The 17,132-nt window shown below is 43.7% G+C and overlaps 1 protein-coding gene across 1 annotated transcript in view; it reads right to left on the bottom strand.

Moving 5' to 3' along the window:
- The window catches only part of RMP64 (ribonuclease MRP subunit p64), a 35,759-nt gene extending 21,863 nt beyond the window's left edge, over window positions 1–13,896 (bottom strand). Inside the window, exons 1-4 of the mRNA XM_073614465.1 lie at window positions 13,728–13,896; window positions 8,916–9,067; window positions 2,722–2,798; window positions 107–238 (exon numbers count right to left, since the gene is read on the bottom strand). Of these exons, the coding sequence (XP_073470566.1) occupies window positions 107–238; window positions 2,722–2,798; window positions 8,916–9,067; window positions 13,728–13,878 (512 nt within the window). The 5' untranslated portion in view covers window positions 13,879–13,896. The remainder of the gene's footprint in view (window positions 1–106; window positions 239–2,721; window positions 2,799–8,915; window positions 9,068–13,727) is intronic.
- Between the last annotated feature and the right edge of the window lie 3,236 nt (window positions 13,897–17,132).

The following is a 17,132-nucleotide window of genomic DNA, read 5'->3' as shown; positions in this document are numbered from 1 at the left end:
TCCTCTATAACTACACTGCTGGCTGGCTCTGCCCTGTGTCTGTATATATGCATGCACTTCTGCAATCTCATATATCAGGAAAGAACAAAGACAAAGCAAAGGATACTGGAAAGCCTTGCAGCAGCAATCCATCAGACGTAGTAATAACTTGCAAGCCCCCAAAATCTTCATAGACACTAGTTCCATTATAGGTTGGCTAGGAACAGGGACACGGTTTCCAGTTTTCAGCTCAGTTTTACTAAAGAAGAAAAACAAAAAAGGTTTTCTTACAAATGCATGATTTTTGTTCAAATTTACAATGATGACTGATGGCAAAAATGTTGTACCCCCTTAAACTAATTGGTGTCTACCTCAAAAAATTTAATTACATTTAAAAAAAGGTGACAGTTTATTTTGCTACAACAACCCCCCACCTACTGATACTAAAATTCCACCATGATCCTCCACTGCCTCCATCACACCCCTTCAGAAATACTTACTACATCTGAGTAGGAGAGAGCATGGGACCTCCTCCCTGGACGCAGTGCTTAGGCCTGAACAGCCAATTACCAGGCACAAAATGAGGGAGCTTACACAGAGTTTGGACAGAGGAACATGTAGAAGGCAAGGATCAGTAGGTGGGGGGTTATTTCAAGTGACAGAATATCTTTGATGTACATGCAAGTCAAGGACATTGTTGTCACAACTGCTTAGAATAATATGATCACCGAAATAAAAACATTTTATAATTATATTTATATACATCACATAAGAAAAAAAAGGAAGAAATCTGTGTCGCAGTATGGAAATCATATTGTTTTTAACAACATTGTATTGGTCTTAATACAACCAACATTTTGGATAGAGAGGGGAGAAAAGGTTAGAACCCATGGGGTTTTCTTGTGTAGCGCCCTGGAGTTTAGTCAGGGAGCTCCTCACCAAATTCATTGTCAGGAGTATCTAATGTAGTTAACTACTAGGGATCCATTGACGTCTCCCTAAGTTTGGCCTGGTTGTACTTTCCTCTTCTACCACAAGGTGGCCGGGCACCTGGAGGTATTAGATTGAGAAGACAACTGAAGGTCAGGTTACGGGCCTGCTGGGAGAGCCTATATATATCTGGATGTGGTCAGGTGATTCAGGTTCTTGTGTTTCACCCGGACGGCGCGTCTGTCGTACACCCTGGGCTGCTAGGCCGGAGATTGGGCCTATCCCGGGGGCATCAGGCTGTGTGAGGGCCTATCCAGAAGAGGGCAGCACAGGGTTGAGACTACAGATTGCAGTCCAACCAAAAGTGAAATGGTCAGAGATAGAACGGAAGCTGTTGCCACAAAAGGGACCAATCACCTTTACCAGGGACCAATGTGAGTAACTGAAGCAAGTACCGGAGCAGTATTCTCACCAAATGGGAATGGTGGAGAATTGGGAAACTTCAGGCAGTGATCAAGTCAGGGACCCAACCAGCGGAGGTGACTCTTGCAGAGCAGCCTTGTGTGTCAAGCTAGGGACAGAGCTGGTCAGCAGGGGTAAAGCTTGAAGGTTACCAAAGTGCCAAGGTAGGGACCCAGCAGGGAAGCGTGGGCGACACTTGAAGGAAGATACCACCGCAAAAGCCGTGAGGAGCTCACAGGATTCAGAGTTAGTGAATCAGAGGGTCCAGTGAGAGTCCAAGAGCTCAAGGGGCTGAAGAACTACAAGGAGAAGTGGTAGTAAAGATGAGAGAACTGTTACTTTGAGTTAGGAACTGTTTAAGTACTGTTGCCATAGGAGACAGCAATCCTGCACATGCAGAAGTGGCACTTTGCTGGGGCCTTTCCCTGTACGGCTGTTTTCCTAATCAAGTCTCGGAGTCTGCCATTTGAAATTGCAACTACTTAAGGGTGTCCTGGCCCTAACCCTCTTTCCCCTACAAAATATAAAAAGGACTGTTAAAGAAATAAAACCTCTTTTACATCCAAGAAGTGTCTGGTGCCCAATGACTTCTCACCTTTGCACCCACTATGCCTCACAACCCACCACTTATTGAAGGATGTCAGCTATCTTTGGCCTTGAAGGTTCCCATTAGACTGGAAGAGGTCAGAGATTCTGCTACACTTGTCATGAGATTACAGTGAGGATAATCTTTCAATGGAGACACCTGTTTTGGTGACAATTGTGTATGAGGGGAATGCCCTTTGCTTTGCAGAGATCTGACTTCTTTCTCCAGAAGAGGAAAAAATAAATAAATAAATCATAAATTGGGGTTGTATCCCTTTCATAATATATCCAAAAAAAAAAAAAAAAAAAATGGTTATACACACAAAGTGAGTAAGAATAAAACTGACAAAGAGCTAACTAAACATCTCGGCACTAAAGGAAAAAGTTATAAAACGTTCACAAGATGAAAACTAACAAACATACTTTTGTTTCTTACTAATAAATGTTCAGCCTGTGTGTGATGGACAAATGTCAGATTGCTATTTTAGCCAACCTGAGGACTGACTTAGCATTTCTTCTCTAAGGTTTCTGAAAATCCAGAACTGGTAGCACTGATCAATGATACAGTATCTTCCAGTGCAGGGTTGCCAATCATTTTTATTTTCAAAGGGGCAGACAGCAATAATGATAATTTGTACTGTGTAGTGATGTAAGCAGAGTAAACAGTTACAAAATACAAATAGGCACTCCACATACATAAACTGCTAAAAATAATGTAGGAAGTCAGAATATACAAGAAAATAGGAGTTTATATATCAAACATACTTAGGACACAAGTCCAACATCTCCTGTATGGAAGCTTCCAAGCCCATAGTGCGTATTCGTCTTATACATTGCTGCACCTAGGGACAGATGAAAAAAACAAAAAAGATAAAAAAATAAACGTCTTACAATAAATCTGTCACCACAATATATACCAGATAAAAGTCCATTGGAAGGACTGCAAAGTCAGCCGTAGCTAAAACTGAACATTTTTTATGAATGGGTCACTTACAGACAAGAAAATACAATGAATGTTAATGTGGTTTGTTCCCAAAACATGCATGACCACAGAATGTCAGAAACATTACCTAAAGCTAGCAATCTGATAATCACTATAACAATATCATTGCATTTATAGCGGCTGTAAACCGCAGATATAGATATAGATATAGATAGAGAGAGAGAGATACATACACACACACACACAATCTCACCACACCTGCAAGGCAAAATGCCATAATGTGCTAGTATGCATTGAATACTAGCATCACTGTACTGTCACCCCTGAGAGGGCCAACATGTTTCCCCGGTCTTTCTTCCCTCAGATCTGGCACGAAGCTCTGAAGTTCCAGCAAGGTATGCCAGACCTTCAGAGCGCATGTGCCGGTGACGTCACTGGCTGCATGCAGGGTGAATATCTCCTAAATTGGTTAAAGTTTAGGAGATATTCATTTAATCTACAGGTAAGCCTTATTATAGGCCTAATGACCAAGCGGGGTTCGCTACCGCTTTAAAGACTCATTTTCAAAAAGCAGAGTTAATGAAAGCTGCAATGAAAGTTAATAACAAATTTTTTAAAAAGTAAATGTTTTAACACAAGGTTATTCTACTATTCACTCAGGGAATATTGTGTACAAGAGTTCACTCATTTACAGTATCATGTCCCTGACCTCAACCATCTTAAAGCCATATAAAAAGCACATTCCACTAGTACAAACAGCTAATAAATTTTGAAGGTGAAGTACTACAGATGGAGCATCAGATAAAGTATTTCAATTAAAAAAAACTGAACTCTGGACTGTCTGGGGAAAGTCCATATGAGTGTCTCAAAGTCATAGCCTATAAGTGACAGGCCAGAGTGCATGATATGGGCAAGTCCACCAGTTTGAAGAGAAAAAAAAAAACACACACACACAACAACACACACACACACACACACACACAGTTCATTGTAAATCACAGATATCTCTCATGGGCAAATCTGATAAAAAAAAAATTTAAAAAAATTATTGACCCCAGATTCTAATTTTCCAAACTATAAAATAAACATATTTCATTATCTAGCCCAGGGGGTCTCAAAACTTTCTAAACAAAAAGGGCCTGTTTACTGTTCCCAAGATTTAAGGGGGCTCTGGCTGTGGCCATTGGGAATAGACAATGTCTCAAGCTTAGTGATCAACAGAGCAAAAAAAAAAAAAAAAAATGACATTGCCCCTATGGTCTGGAGGAAGAATAGCACCCCATTGGTGGTGTTATTGGGAGGAATTCTGACTCATATCAGTGGGAGGAACAGTGATCTAGCCCAGCCTTTTTCAACCATGGTGCCTTCAGAGTTCTCCAGGGGTGCCTTGGCAAACTGCCTAAAAATTGTCTCAAAATTGACCAAAAATTGTCAACAAGCCAGCAGGTGAAGCTTGCCTTTTTTTTCCGTTACTCAAAGCCACAGGTTTTAATTATGTAGCATTACAACCTTGGGCACCATAGGGGCCAGCTGCTGCCATTCTAACAACCAATTATATCATAGGATAAGGAGGACATTGGGCTCCTGAGGACGTCCTTGTTTGCCGCTCTCTGTCGGCACCAGGGTTAACATTAGCTGAATGAGGGAGAAAAACTGAAGGAGAAGAGAAATGCTGGAGTACTAATGTGAAAAGGTATATTTGTTTTGTAAAAATTAAACCACCTCCAATGTTTTTTTTATGACAAAAACCAAAAGGAGAAAAAAGGGTTGAGAAACACTGATCTAGCCCATGCTGCAGTGTAATCAGACTCCTGGTTTGCAGCTCTGGGTTCTGTGTTCAACTACAACTTCGGACACAATCTGCAAGTAGCCTATGGGGTTGATTTACTAAAGGAAAAGAAGCTGCACTTTATAAGGCAATTTGCTACAGAACTCGGGTAAATATTGTGAAGTTTCACTTTGCAACGAATACACAATCACGTACTATAAAAATAGCATTTTTTGCTTGCACTTGATTGGATGATAGAAGTCAGCAGTGCTTCACCTTTTTCACTAGGCTCTGAGGCTAATTTCTTTACAATGTGAACAGTCTATAGGTAAAAGATAAAAGTGCTGTGCTAACTTCTAGTAATAAATGATTACCTGTGTGTTTCTACACATTTATACACACTCTAGACCAGTGTTTCTCAACCTTTTACTGTCGGGGAACCCCTGGCAAAAAGTCTGAGATCTCGGGGAACCCCTGAAATAATGTTCAGAGCTACAGCTTTATTTTCTGCACAGATGCTCAATTCTGGGTTTAACTGGAGATAAGCAGTGTACAGGGGGCAGCAGGGCAGAGCACAGGAGGTCAGAACAATACAGGGCAGACAGCAGAGCATGGGGCACATCACAGGAGGCATGGCATGGGGCACAAGGCAGGGCACAGGGCACATCACAGGCCACATCACAGGGCATGGGACACACCAGCTCACACTCACAGCAGGTCATGGGGCACTTCGGTACACTGTTGTGGCAATTTCAGAGTAGCGCGGAAAGTGGCTGGAATAGGTCTTCTCTTTCATATTGCGCTGCTCCCCGTTGGCCCCTCCTCTCTTCTATCCCAGGTGAAGTCACAAGCTGTTGGGGTGGATGGGAAGAAAGGAGGGGCCAGCAGGGAGCAGCGCGATATGAAAGAGAACTTATTACAGATGCTTCCTGCGCCACTCTGCCTGTGTTAACGGAGACCCGATCTACCCGTCAGCTGTCTGTGATTGACGGGTAGATCGCCGTGGAACCCCTGGGGACTTCTTGCGGAGTCCCGGTTGAGAAACACTGCTCTAGACTATATCTGTAGCAAACCACATACATAAAGTACTCTAATGACAACACTAATTAAAAGAATATATTGATATGGGATCCAATACATATAGCCTGTGGACATGAATTTAATTGTGCATATGGTAACTATATTGTAAAATAATTTGAGACATAAGTTGTCGTTTGCTGACAGTTATGCTAATTTTCAGAAGGACAACAAATGAGGATAATATACAATAAGGCGAGGTATAGGGTGTATGTGGGCCATAGGTAATGTGTTCTTTTCTATGCACCGTTCTGAGTTAGAAGCATAAAAGGAGGAAATTTTAATCTAGTGGAGCTTATCGTATTGTAATGAGGCTGAGAATAAAAAGACACAAAATATCAGGTTGAAAACGTAGGCAACACAGCGACATTGAGAGTAGAATTAGATGCCACGCACAATAGAATGGCCGCTGTAACACTATATAGCGACTGACAGAGCAACCATCCAATCAAATCCCCCTGAGGAAGATACGTCAAAATCCCGGTATCGACACGCATTTGGGAGGAGACAGGACAATGCAGGAGGCAGTAGAGCGTTCTCAGCAAAGGAAAGGACACATTACTTCAGCGTTACCTCCGATCTTGTAAAGAGCGGTGTACTGTAGCACCCACGAAATGTGAGTACCATAGAAAAGGGGCTAAGTTTTATAAACAAATAGTGTTTAAACTATATCACACTATCAAGGTTTTTTTTATCATATACATGTGGAAAACATTATCAGCAACCAGCCCAGAATTCCAACACGATCACTGAACCCAGAGGTGGTTCATATAAGTGTTCTGACCAGGCTTAATTGCAGGGTCACACGCTCTAAGGTGAGCGCACATACTGAAGGGGGGGAGCACCTGAGTGGACACAAGACACGGGTTTTTATCACCAGCTGCTTTGGATTTTGAACTGTGAATGGACTTTATATATAATGCATGTCATTTTGTGACTCAGGCAATATAGCACTTTGTAGTGCATGGGAACACATATATATTGGATTTCTTATTTATGACAGATGATGAGATTTTAAAATTGCTTTATATTGTTGCACCGAGTCACCTTATTTGACAATAAGTTGTGTCACTATAAGCACTTTATGTATGTGATCTTCTATAGGAAAATTTTAGAGTGTGTATACATGGAAAGGCAGAGGGAATAATTAATCATTGGTTCACATATTGCACTAGATTGGCGCACAGTGTCACACATTTTTTTTTAATTAGTAGTGTCATTAGAGTACTTTATGTATGTGGTTTGCTACAGATATAGTCTAGAGCAGTGATGGCGAAACTTGGCACCCCAGATGTTTTGGAACTACTTTTCCCATGATGCTCATGCACTCTGCAGAGTAGTTTGAGCATCATGGGAAATGTAGTTCCAAAACATCTGGAGTGCTAAGGTTTACCATCACTGCTCTAGAGTGTGTATAAATATGTAGAAACACACAGGTAATTAATTTATTACTAGAAGTTAGCGCAGCACTTTTTTTCCTTTTACTTATATGCTGAGTGCATGGCCTTATAGGACATGATCAGTGCTAGCAGCTTTCTACACAAGAACCAATTATTTGTGTATGGTAGCTCGCAAGATTTCCAGTGTTTAGAAAAGTGAACAGTCGGTTTGCCTTTGGTAAGTCAACCCCTAAGTGTTTGCATGGGTTTCCTCACACAACTCAACTTAGGCAAGTTAAAAGGCCATAAGGTGTGCAAGGATGGTAGGACATTAGACTAGAAGCTACTTTGGGAGACAGAGTTTGATGTAAATGTAACTGTGAATTCTGTAAAGCGCCGCACTGTATCAATAAGAGAAATAGCATTTCTACGCAGAATACATAACAAGACAAGAACCGGTTATAGACCAATTAGCCATAACATTATGACCACTGCCAGGTAAAGTGAATAATGTTGTGAATCTCACTACAATGGCATCTGTAAGTAGGTGGGATATATTAGGCAGCAAGTGAACAGGTTGTCCCTGAAGTTGATGCATTGAAAGCAGAAAAAAAAAAAAAAAAAAAAAAAATGGGCAAGCCTAAGGATTTGAGCAACTTTGAAAAAGGGCCAAATTGCAATGGCTGGATGACTGGGTCAGAGCAACTCCAAAACTGCAGCTCTTGTGGAATGTTTCTGGTTTGCAGTGGTCAGGACCTACCAAACGTGGTCCAAGGAAGGAAAACTGGCAAACCTGCGACAGAGTCATAATGGGCCAAGGCTCACTGATGCACGTGGGTTTGCCCATGTAGTCTGATTCAATAGAAGATCTTCTGTTGCTCAAATTGCAAGTTAATGTTGGTCCCAATAGGTGTCAGAACACCCAGTGTATCGCAATCTTGGCTTATTCGGTCTTGCCACACTGCAAACATGGTTTAAGAATGGTTTGAGGAACACAACAATGAGATCAGGCTGTTGACTTGGTCTCCAAATTTCAATCTGTGGGATATGCTGGAAAAAAAGTCAGATGCGTGGGGTGCCTTATCACCCAACTTACAGGATCTGTTACTGATGGCTTGGTGCTAGATACCACAGCACACCTTTAGAGGTCTAGTGGAGTCCATGCTTCAACGCGTCAGAGCTGTTGTGGCAACAAAAGGGGGACCTACTCAATATAAAAAGGTGGGTGGTCATAATGTTATCTTTATATTGGATATGAATCTTTCCATCATGCTCGCTATTACTACTGTAGGCTTGAAAACGTTAGTGGTCAAGGGTAACAAAACTGCACTCATTTAGATTGGAAAAATCTTATGTGGTACCCCTGAGGTCGAGCAACAATAAACAGAAGAACGCTACCCAGCCTTACTTCCATGTGCAATGACCATGGAACATCCAAGTATAGAAAGCTTAGAACCCTTTTCTGTGAAACCACCACGTTTTAGGACATTGTTTCCTAAACCATTCCCACCAACTTTTCATTTTCTGTGAATCACAGAACACAAAATATAATCACATTGTACAGAAACCAAATACTAGAAATGCTGTTTTTTTTTAACACCAACAACAAGGCACCTGATAGTTCTCTACATTGAGCTCTCTGTTGCTGGAAACATGTACAAAAAAAAAAAAAAAAAGGATCCCAAAATGATGAATGTACACCAAGGCTTTGTTATGCATAGTACAGACGCCACGATTAGTGGAGGGAATAGGCAAAGGAAATTCTTAGTCACATCAGAAGTGATATATGTACCTGCTTTAAAGCAAGATATGGCTTGTGAGCGCTCAGCCGGTGATGATAAATATATAATACAGAATCCAAAGTAGCAGCTTCAACATTTAGTTCTTTACTCTTTAAAACAGAGTCGGCAGCTTGACAGCTTTCTGAGAGATTGACGAGTTGTTCTAAATATGAAAAGAATAAGATTGTTGACTCTGTCCACATACACATATGGATAGTTGTGATACATAATAACAATGTATAAAACAAACTAGTTCATATACGATAAACAAACAACTAGTACAATTTAACCCCATAACACTAGCCATAATCATATGTGGAACTTATGCGAAGCTGGCACATATCTGCATATAGCGAGCACCCCCAGCAAAGTGACCACACTGTTACTGACATCGCCCAATCTGGTTTTATAATCCGGAGTGGGGGGGGGGGGGGGGGGGGTGGGCTCTCGATCACATGATTACCGTGACCGCCAATCACACTGATTTCATGAATGGGAATCAATCCCATCTATGGCTGAGGAAAATTGAAATTCAATTAGCTGCAGCGCTGAATGATGTATTCTGAGAACAGGGGAGTCCCCACTGTCAGAATACAATAGTGCAGTGGAGAGGATTTCTACATCCATCTCAACTGTGTCAATCGGGGGGAGTCCATTTTCTTTCTTTTTTTTGTTCAGCCTGCTGGCTGATCAAACAAAATGATTCAACTATGGCCATCTTAAAGCTAGATACACACTATACAAATATTATGTAGATTTTTTCCTTTAGATTTACCAAAACCATATAATATGAGGTCAAACCTTAAGAGATTCAGTTTATATGCAATCAGGCAGGCCCTTGCACTACATAGTTTTGGTAAATCTAAATGGAAATCAGACAACAAAAGTTGTATAGTGTGTATGGTGTCTAAACCTGATTTCCAGGAATTCAGCAAGTGAAGTCACTCAGAGTTAAAGTCCAAGGAGGTGCATGCTACCTCCTGAGCTTTATTGTGATCCAGCAGCATAGCTTCCGGAGCTCAGGCGCTAGACTCAGCCTCTCCATGTGTAGAGTTGGTGCAGTTACTGTGCCCGCACCTCCCCTCTGATGCCCAATCACAGAAGCCTTTGGATTTTGTGAAATCATTCACAAAATCCAAAGTATTCTGTGAGTGGACAGAAGATGGGAGGGGTGGGCACAGCTGCTCTCTGTGCTTCTCTCCTCTCTAACAGACTTGAGTGTGGAGTATCCTCCACAGAGCCACAAACCTGTTGAACATAAAGAAAAAAAAAAAGAGATAAGCTTATGATGTGGTGGACAGCTATGAGAACTAAGGGCTAGTTTACACTTGCTTCAAAACATGGCTTCAGACACGCTTTGTTAAAGCTCTCTGAATGCCAGTCAAAGCCCATCACTAAATAAAATGGTTAGCTTACAGTCCTGTTTACACCTGCTTTTGCTTGGTGCTTCGATGGGACTTTGGTGGAGCTTCGAGCGAGCTTTGCCATAGACTTCTATGGAGGCTTTGAAGATGCTTTGGGGTTTATTTACTAAAGGCAAATCCACTTTCCACTGAAAGTGCACTTGGAAGTGCAGTCGCTGTATATCCGAGGGGGACATGCAAGGAAAATAAAAAACAACATTTTAGCTTGCACATGATGATAAATGATAAGATCAGCAGAGCTTCCCCTCATTTCAGATCTTCCCCTCAGATCTACAGCGACTGCATTTCCCAGTGCACTTGTAGTGCAAAGTGGATTTGCCTTTAGTAAATCAACCCCTTTGAATCACCACTGAAGCTACATGGGGTATAATTTTTTAAGCGAATCCAAAGTAAAGCAAAAGCAGGTATAAACAGAACTGTAAGCCTACAATTTTATTTCGTGACCGAAGCTTTGACTGGCGTTCAGAGAGCTTTAACAAAGCCTGTCCAAAGCCTTGTTGAAGCCGAAGAAGGTGTAAATTAGCCCTTAAAGAGGAGCTCCAGTCTCCTGCAGAAAAAAATTAAAGTCAGCAGCTACAAATACTGTAAGCTGCTGACTTTTAATATTAGGACACTTACCTGACTAGGAATCCAGCAGTGTCCTCACCTGAGCCGAATTTTCAACCGGCTCTCGGGTGCTGCCACCATCTCCACTAAAGATAACCGGCAGTGAAGCCTTGTGGCTAATCGTGCTGCGCTCCGTGAATGGGCCCGGCTGTGAGGGAAAGAGGAGGGGGCCGAACTTCTGGCTGACTTCCCCAGGGTGAGATCAGCAAGAAGTGGGAGCAGGTACGTGTTAAAACCAGGTACCTGCTCCCCCCCAAAAGGTTACAATTGTAGCATCGGAGGAGATTGGGGGGGGGGGGGGGGGGGCGCAGACAAGTGGAGCTTCATCTTTTGGATGGCGCTCCGCTTTAATGTATGGTGTACCTGCACTTTTTTACAAAGTTGCTGAATTCATGGAATTCAGCTTAAAGAATGATCTTTCATAAACAAGGGACCACTGTGGAAGCTGCCAATTGATGTAATATTTGGTGCTTCTGCAAGTGATTGGCACCATCTTCTGGGTCCTATGCTGAGTGGCTGCCCCTCTGCACATTATATGAGTCATTTGCTCTGCACCACCACCACCATTCATAGAATGCCCCGTATTTTTTTTTTTTTTTTTCAATGAACATAAGGTGTTCTCTGATTGAAAGAGGGGTGGTGACATCACAATCTCCACCAAATCCAATCAGAGAACACCTTGTATTCAATGGCAGTGGTGCCAAAAGAGCAACCCCCTGTGATCATTGTCCAGAGGGGAGGCCCTGACCCAGAACCTTGGCAGGATATGGAATATTGCAGCAATCGCTGCAGGAGCACTGACTACCAGTGATTATCCGCGTGATTATCAGCATCAATATAAGATATGCATGCTTACATTGTGCCAGGCTGAACCAACTCATGTCTAACGGGGCTGATAGTGATCAGGTCACTCTACCGGGTTGTAGCTGCCTGGATGAACACTGTAGTCAGTTACAGTTTACCAGATAGCATGTGTATAGCTAGAAATGTCTGCAATTGTGTCATTAAGCATGACATGGCCATTTGTTGGCCTGACCATCCAATCACCTGGGCCAACTACTGTCACGGTGGTAGGGAACAGCCAGCTGGGCAGGTTTCAGTGTTCAGGAGTAGAAACTTGCTCAGAATTTCTGACGAGCCTGGTGGTGGCTCAGGAGTACAGGGAGGAGGTAGGTAGTTGACCCCCCAACACAACCCACTCCCCATTAGGGCTCATTCACACTAGCCCATGCAGTAAAACATAAGTGTGTGCATTGTTACACAAAGATTTGTTTAGGCCCCTTTCACACGGGTGCCTCCATGAAGTGGTATCCGCTTGCTTAGCAAGGGATCGCCACTGAGCAGGTGGATGACAGGTCTGTGTCCGCTCCGCTATGCAGAGCGGACACAGATACAGCCCGCGCTCGTCTATGGGGCAATTGGATGGCGAAAGACCACCTGTCCGTTTCCATCCGATCCGCCAGAAGGATGGGGAATAGGCCGATTGCCACCTGCCTCTCCGTTGAAGGGACTGGAGGGTCCGATTGCCACCTGCCTCTCCGTAGAAGGGACTGGAGGGTCCGATTGCCACCTGCCTCTCCGTAGAAGGGACTGGAGGGTCCGATTGCCACCTGCCTCTCCGTAGAAGGGACTGGAGGGTCCGATTGCCACCTGCCTCTCCGTAGAAGGGACTGGAGGGTCCGATTGCCACCTGCCTCTCCGTAGAAGGGACTGGAGGGTCCGATTGCCACCTGCCTCTCCGTAGAAGGGACTGGAGGGTCCGATTGCCACCTGCCTCTCCGTAGAAGGGACTGGAGGGTCCGATTGCCACCTGCCTCTCCGTAGAAGGGACTGGAGGGTCCGATTGCCACCTGCCTCTCCGTAGAAGGGACTGGAGGGTCCGATTGCCACCTGCCTCTCCGTAGAAGGGACTGGAGGGTCCGATTGCCACCTGCCTCTCCGTAGAAGGGACTGGAGGGTCCGATTGCCACCTGCCTCTCCGTAGAAGGGACTGGAGGGTCCGATTGCCACCTGCCTCTCCGTAGAAGGGACTGGAGGGTCCGATTGCCACCTGCCTCTCCGTAGAAGAGACTGGAGGGTCCGATTGCCACCTGCCTCTCCGTAGAAGAGACTGGTGGGTCCGATTGCCACCTGCCTCTCCGTAGAAGATACTGGTGGGTCCGATTGCCACCTGCCTCTCCGTAGAAGAGACTGGAGGGTCCGATTGCCACCTGCCTCTCCGTAGAAGATACTGGTGGGTCCGATTGCCATCTGCCTCTCCGTAAAAGAGACTGGAGGGTCCAATCAGGTCGGGCTAAAAAAAAAAATGACAGGGGGACCTGATCGGATCACCCATGTGAAAGGTGCCTTAGGTTTTTTTTTTACCTTATTGCATTATAGTGTCACATAAAAATGACATTTCATTAGCCCTATTGCAACCCACTGCAGCGACACACACCATGGTGAGGGGCACTGCATACCCTTGTATATGCATGCTGCATTTGTTTACAGAGGATGGTGTGAGCAGAGCACATAGAAAACAATTGTGCCCTAGTGTTGATCCTGCATTGATCTATACAGATCGGCAGACATGGTGTGAATGACCCCTAATGACAATCATCTCCTCGCCTACCTTCTGAGCCAATGAGCTCTACTAAAGGATGTGTAATGAGTAGATCCTGTTTAGGAGCACAGTGTCCTGTACTGGAGGAGGTCAGGCTGTGTTCAGTGCAGTGTGTCTAGTGTGGGTACAGTCCATGCTCTTCTATGAAGCAGCCAGAGGTGGCGCTGCAGCGCCGAGCTCCGTACACTCACCTGTGTCTTCCCCCAGCGGTACGGTCACCTGGCACTGGATGGCTGGACGTGGGATAGCCAGGCGGTTCCAGGGTTCAGCGGCCATAGTACAGCATCCCATCCTATCACAGCAACGTGCTTCTGAGTTCACACTGCCCCGGAAGTACTCCATAACACCAAAACTTCCTGGTTCCCAATGACCCCGCCCATGTAAACACACGTGTGTCCCTGCTGTAGTGTACTGCAGACCAGAACTGAGTACATATCAGGGTCCATCATCACTTCATCATCGGGGATAAAGACAACATACAGCTCCAGTCATCTGTGGAGGAGTTCAACACACGCTGAAAATGGATCTCTAAAATTAAAAACCTTACTTCCGGCATGAATTAAAAAAAAAAAAAAAACCCTTCCACACCCCCCCCCCGCCCCCCCCCCCCCAAAAAAACACTGCAAGAGTTCAAGAGTTAAATGCTTGCTGACCCCTACTTGATGGGACCTTAACCACTTGAGCCCTGGAAGGTTTTACCCCCTTCATGACCAGCCCATTTTTTGCTATTAACCACTTAAGGACCAGCCTCGTTTTAGAATTTAGGAGTTTACATGTTTAAAACATGTTTTTTTGCTAGAAAATTACTTAGAACCCCCAAACATTATATATGGTTTTTTTTTCTAACACCCTAGAAAATAAAATGGCGGTCATTGCAATACTTTTTTTCACACCATATTTGTGCAGCGTTCTTACAAGCGCACTTTTTTTTTTTTAAATTCACTTTTTTTTTTAAAAATTCACTTTTTTGAATAAAAAAATATGACAACAGTAAAGTTAGCCCAATTTTTTTATATTGTGAAAGATAATGTTACGCCGAGTAAATTGATACCCAACATGTCACGCTTCAAAATTGCGCCCGCTCGTGGAATGGCGTCAAACATTTACCCTCAAAAATCTCCATAGGCGACGTTTAAAAAATTCTACAGGTTGCATGTTTTGCGTTACAGAGGAGGTCTAGGGCTAGAATTATTGCTCTCACTCTACCGGTCACAGCGATACCTCACATGTGTGGTTTGACCACCGTTTTCATAGGCGGGCACTACTCACGTATGCGTTCGCTTCTGCGCGCGAACTCGTCGGGACGGGGAGTTTTAAAAAAATGTTTTTATTTTTCTTATTTATTTTACTTGATTTTATTTCTTTTTACACTGTTTAAAAAAAAAAAAATTGTGTCACTTTTATTCCTATTACAAGGAATGTAAACATCCCTTGTAATAGAAAAAAGCATGACAGGTCCTCTTAAATATGAGATATGGGGTCAAAAAGACCTCAGATCTCATATTTGGACTTAAATGCAATAAAAAAAAAAAAAAGTCATTTGAAAAAATGACATTGAAAAAATGTGCCTTTAAGACGTATGGGCGGAAGGGACGTTTTGAAGTCGCTTCCACCCTGCAGTGTCATGGTGGAGATAAGTGGGGGCCGTCTTCCCCTCACTCGTCTCCATGCACAGCTAGGGAAAGGACGCGAACGCTTACCGGCAGCGGCGGAGGGCACCGGATCACGGCGGGAGGGGGGGCCCTCTCCTGCCACCGATAAAAGTGATCCCGCGGCGAATCTTCCGCAGAGACCACTTTTATCTTGTAGCCGGCCGAAAACGGGGATACGGGGGTTATGGCAGCTAGCTGCTGCGATAACAACGATATCCGCCCCCAAAGTAGGGACGTATATGTAAGTGGTTAAGCACTGCACTACTATGATTGGTAATTGTTGTAAAGTGCTGCGTAAACTGACGGCGCTATAGAAATCCTATATAATAATAATTGCGCAGTCATGCAACACTATACACAAGTGGAATTTTTATCTTTTTTTTTAAATTTTTTTTGCACAAATAAAGCTTTCTTTTATTGGTATTTGATCACCACAGTTTTTTTTTTATTATTATATAAACTAAAAAAGATTGAAAATTTTGAAAAGAAAAAAATATTTTTTTCGATAAAACATAACCAATAAAATAAAAAATGGAATTTCTTCATAAATTTAGGCCAAAATGTATTGTGCTACATGTCTTTAATAAAAAAAAATCCCAATAAGTGTATATTGATTGGTTTGGGTGAAAGATATAGCGCCTACAAACAATGGTATATATACTGGAGTTTTTATCTATTTTTTTATACTAGTAATGGTCAGTGACCTATAGTGGGACTGTGACAGTGCAGTGGGCAATCTGACACTGAGTGGGAACTGACTAAGGCCCCTTTCATATGGGCACCACTGTGAAGCAGGATCTGCTTGCTCAGCAGGGGATCTCTTCTCTTCGCTGATCCCCACTGAGCAGGTGGATGACGGGTCCGTGTCTTTTCCGCTATACAGAGCGGACACAGTCCCACTCTCGTCTATAGGGCAATCGGATGGAAACGAACAGCCTCTCCATTTCCATCCGATCCGTCAGATGGATGGGGAAAAGGTTCCCCCATTCGTCTATCCGTCTGTTTTTGGCGGACAGGCTTGAATCGGATCGGATGGCGGCAGTGGGATGGACACATGCCCGCTGACATCCGCCGCTCCGTAGAGAGGTATGGATGGTCCAATCAGGTCCGCCTGTCAGTTTTTCAGTGAAAGGAACCAAAAGCATAACTACTTCTGTTAACAAACAAAAAAAAAACACTTTGCTTATCTTATAGATAAGTATGACCACAGACCATGTGATTGACTGCCCCAAACCAGGCAGAGCTTTAATATCCTTTGTAAAGTCATATGTAATACCAGGAGAAACCATAGAGAAGAAATGCAATCCCATGTGCAGGCTGTCACATTACAGAGGACGCTGGAGCACTGCCAGGATATAAGGAAATGTGCAACTAAGTCACTTTTTTGTGTATTTGCTGTACCAGTAAGGCCTTATTCAGATGGGCGCTGGCACTCGTCCCGTGCGCATAAGCCATTTATTTTATTCTTCATCTGCCTCAAGCTGCATACAGGCAATCTATGTTTTACAAATTCTGTATATAGCCCTACAGAACAGACAATGCACAGTCCACATGGGATTAGCTGCTTAAAGCGGAGCGCAACCAAAAGGGGAAGTCCTGATTTAAGGCCGCCATCCCCACTCCTCTTCTACAAATGGCACTTTTTTGCAGGGGGGGGCACTGGTTTTGACAGGTACCCGCTCCCATTTTCGCCTAGATGATCCAACCGGAAACTCTACTCTACCCCTCCCTCCCTGCACATCACAGGTCTTAGAAGACTGCAGGACCATTCACAACATGCAGCGCGACTCGCACATGTGCAGTGGGCACCTGGCTGAGAAGCCCGTGGAAAGCGGGCGGCATGGGTGATCACATCACTCATGGGGCAGGTGAGTGTGTGTTTATTAAAAGTCAGCAGCTACACTTTTTGTAGCTGCTCACTTTTGATAAACAAAAAAAAAAACA

Source organism: Aquarana catesbeiana, linkage group LG02 (assembly GCF_042186555.1).
Source record: "Aquarana catesbeiana isolate 2022-GZ linkage group LG02, ASM4218655v1, whole genome shotgun sequence".
In the NCBI taxonomy this organism is placed as follows: Eukaryota; Metazoa; Chordata; class Amphibia; order Anura; family Ranidae; genus Aquarana; species Aquarana catesbeiana.
The sequence above is the reverse complement of the archived record's forward strand: the minus strand, read 5'-3'. Positions and strand labels throughout refer to the sequence as shown.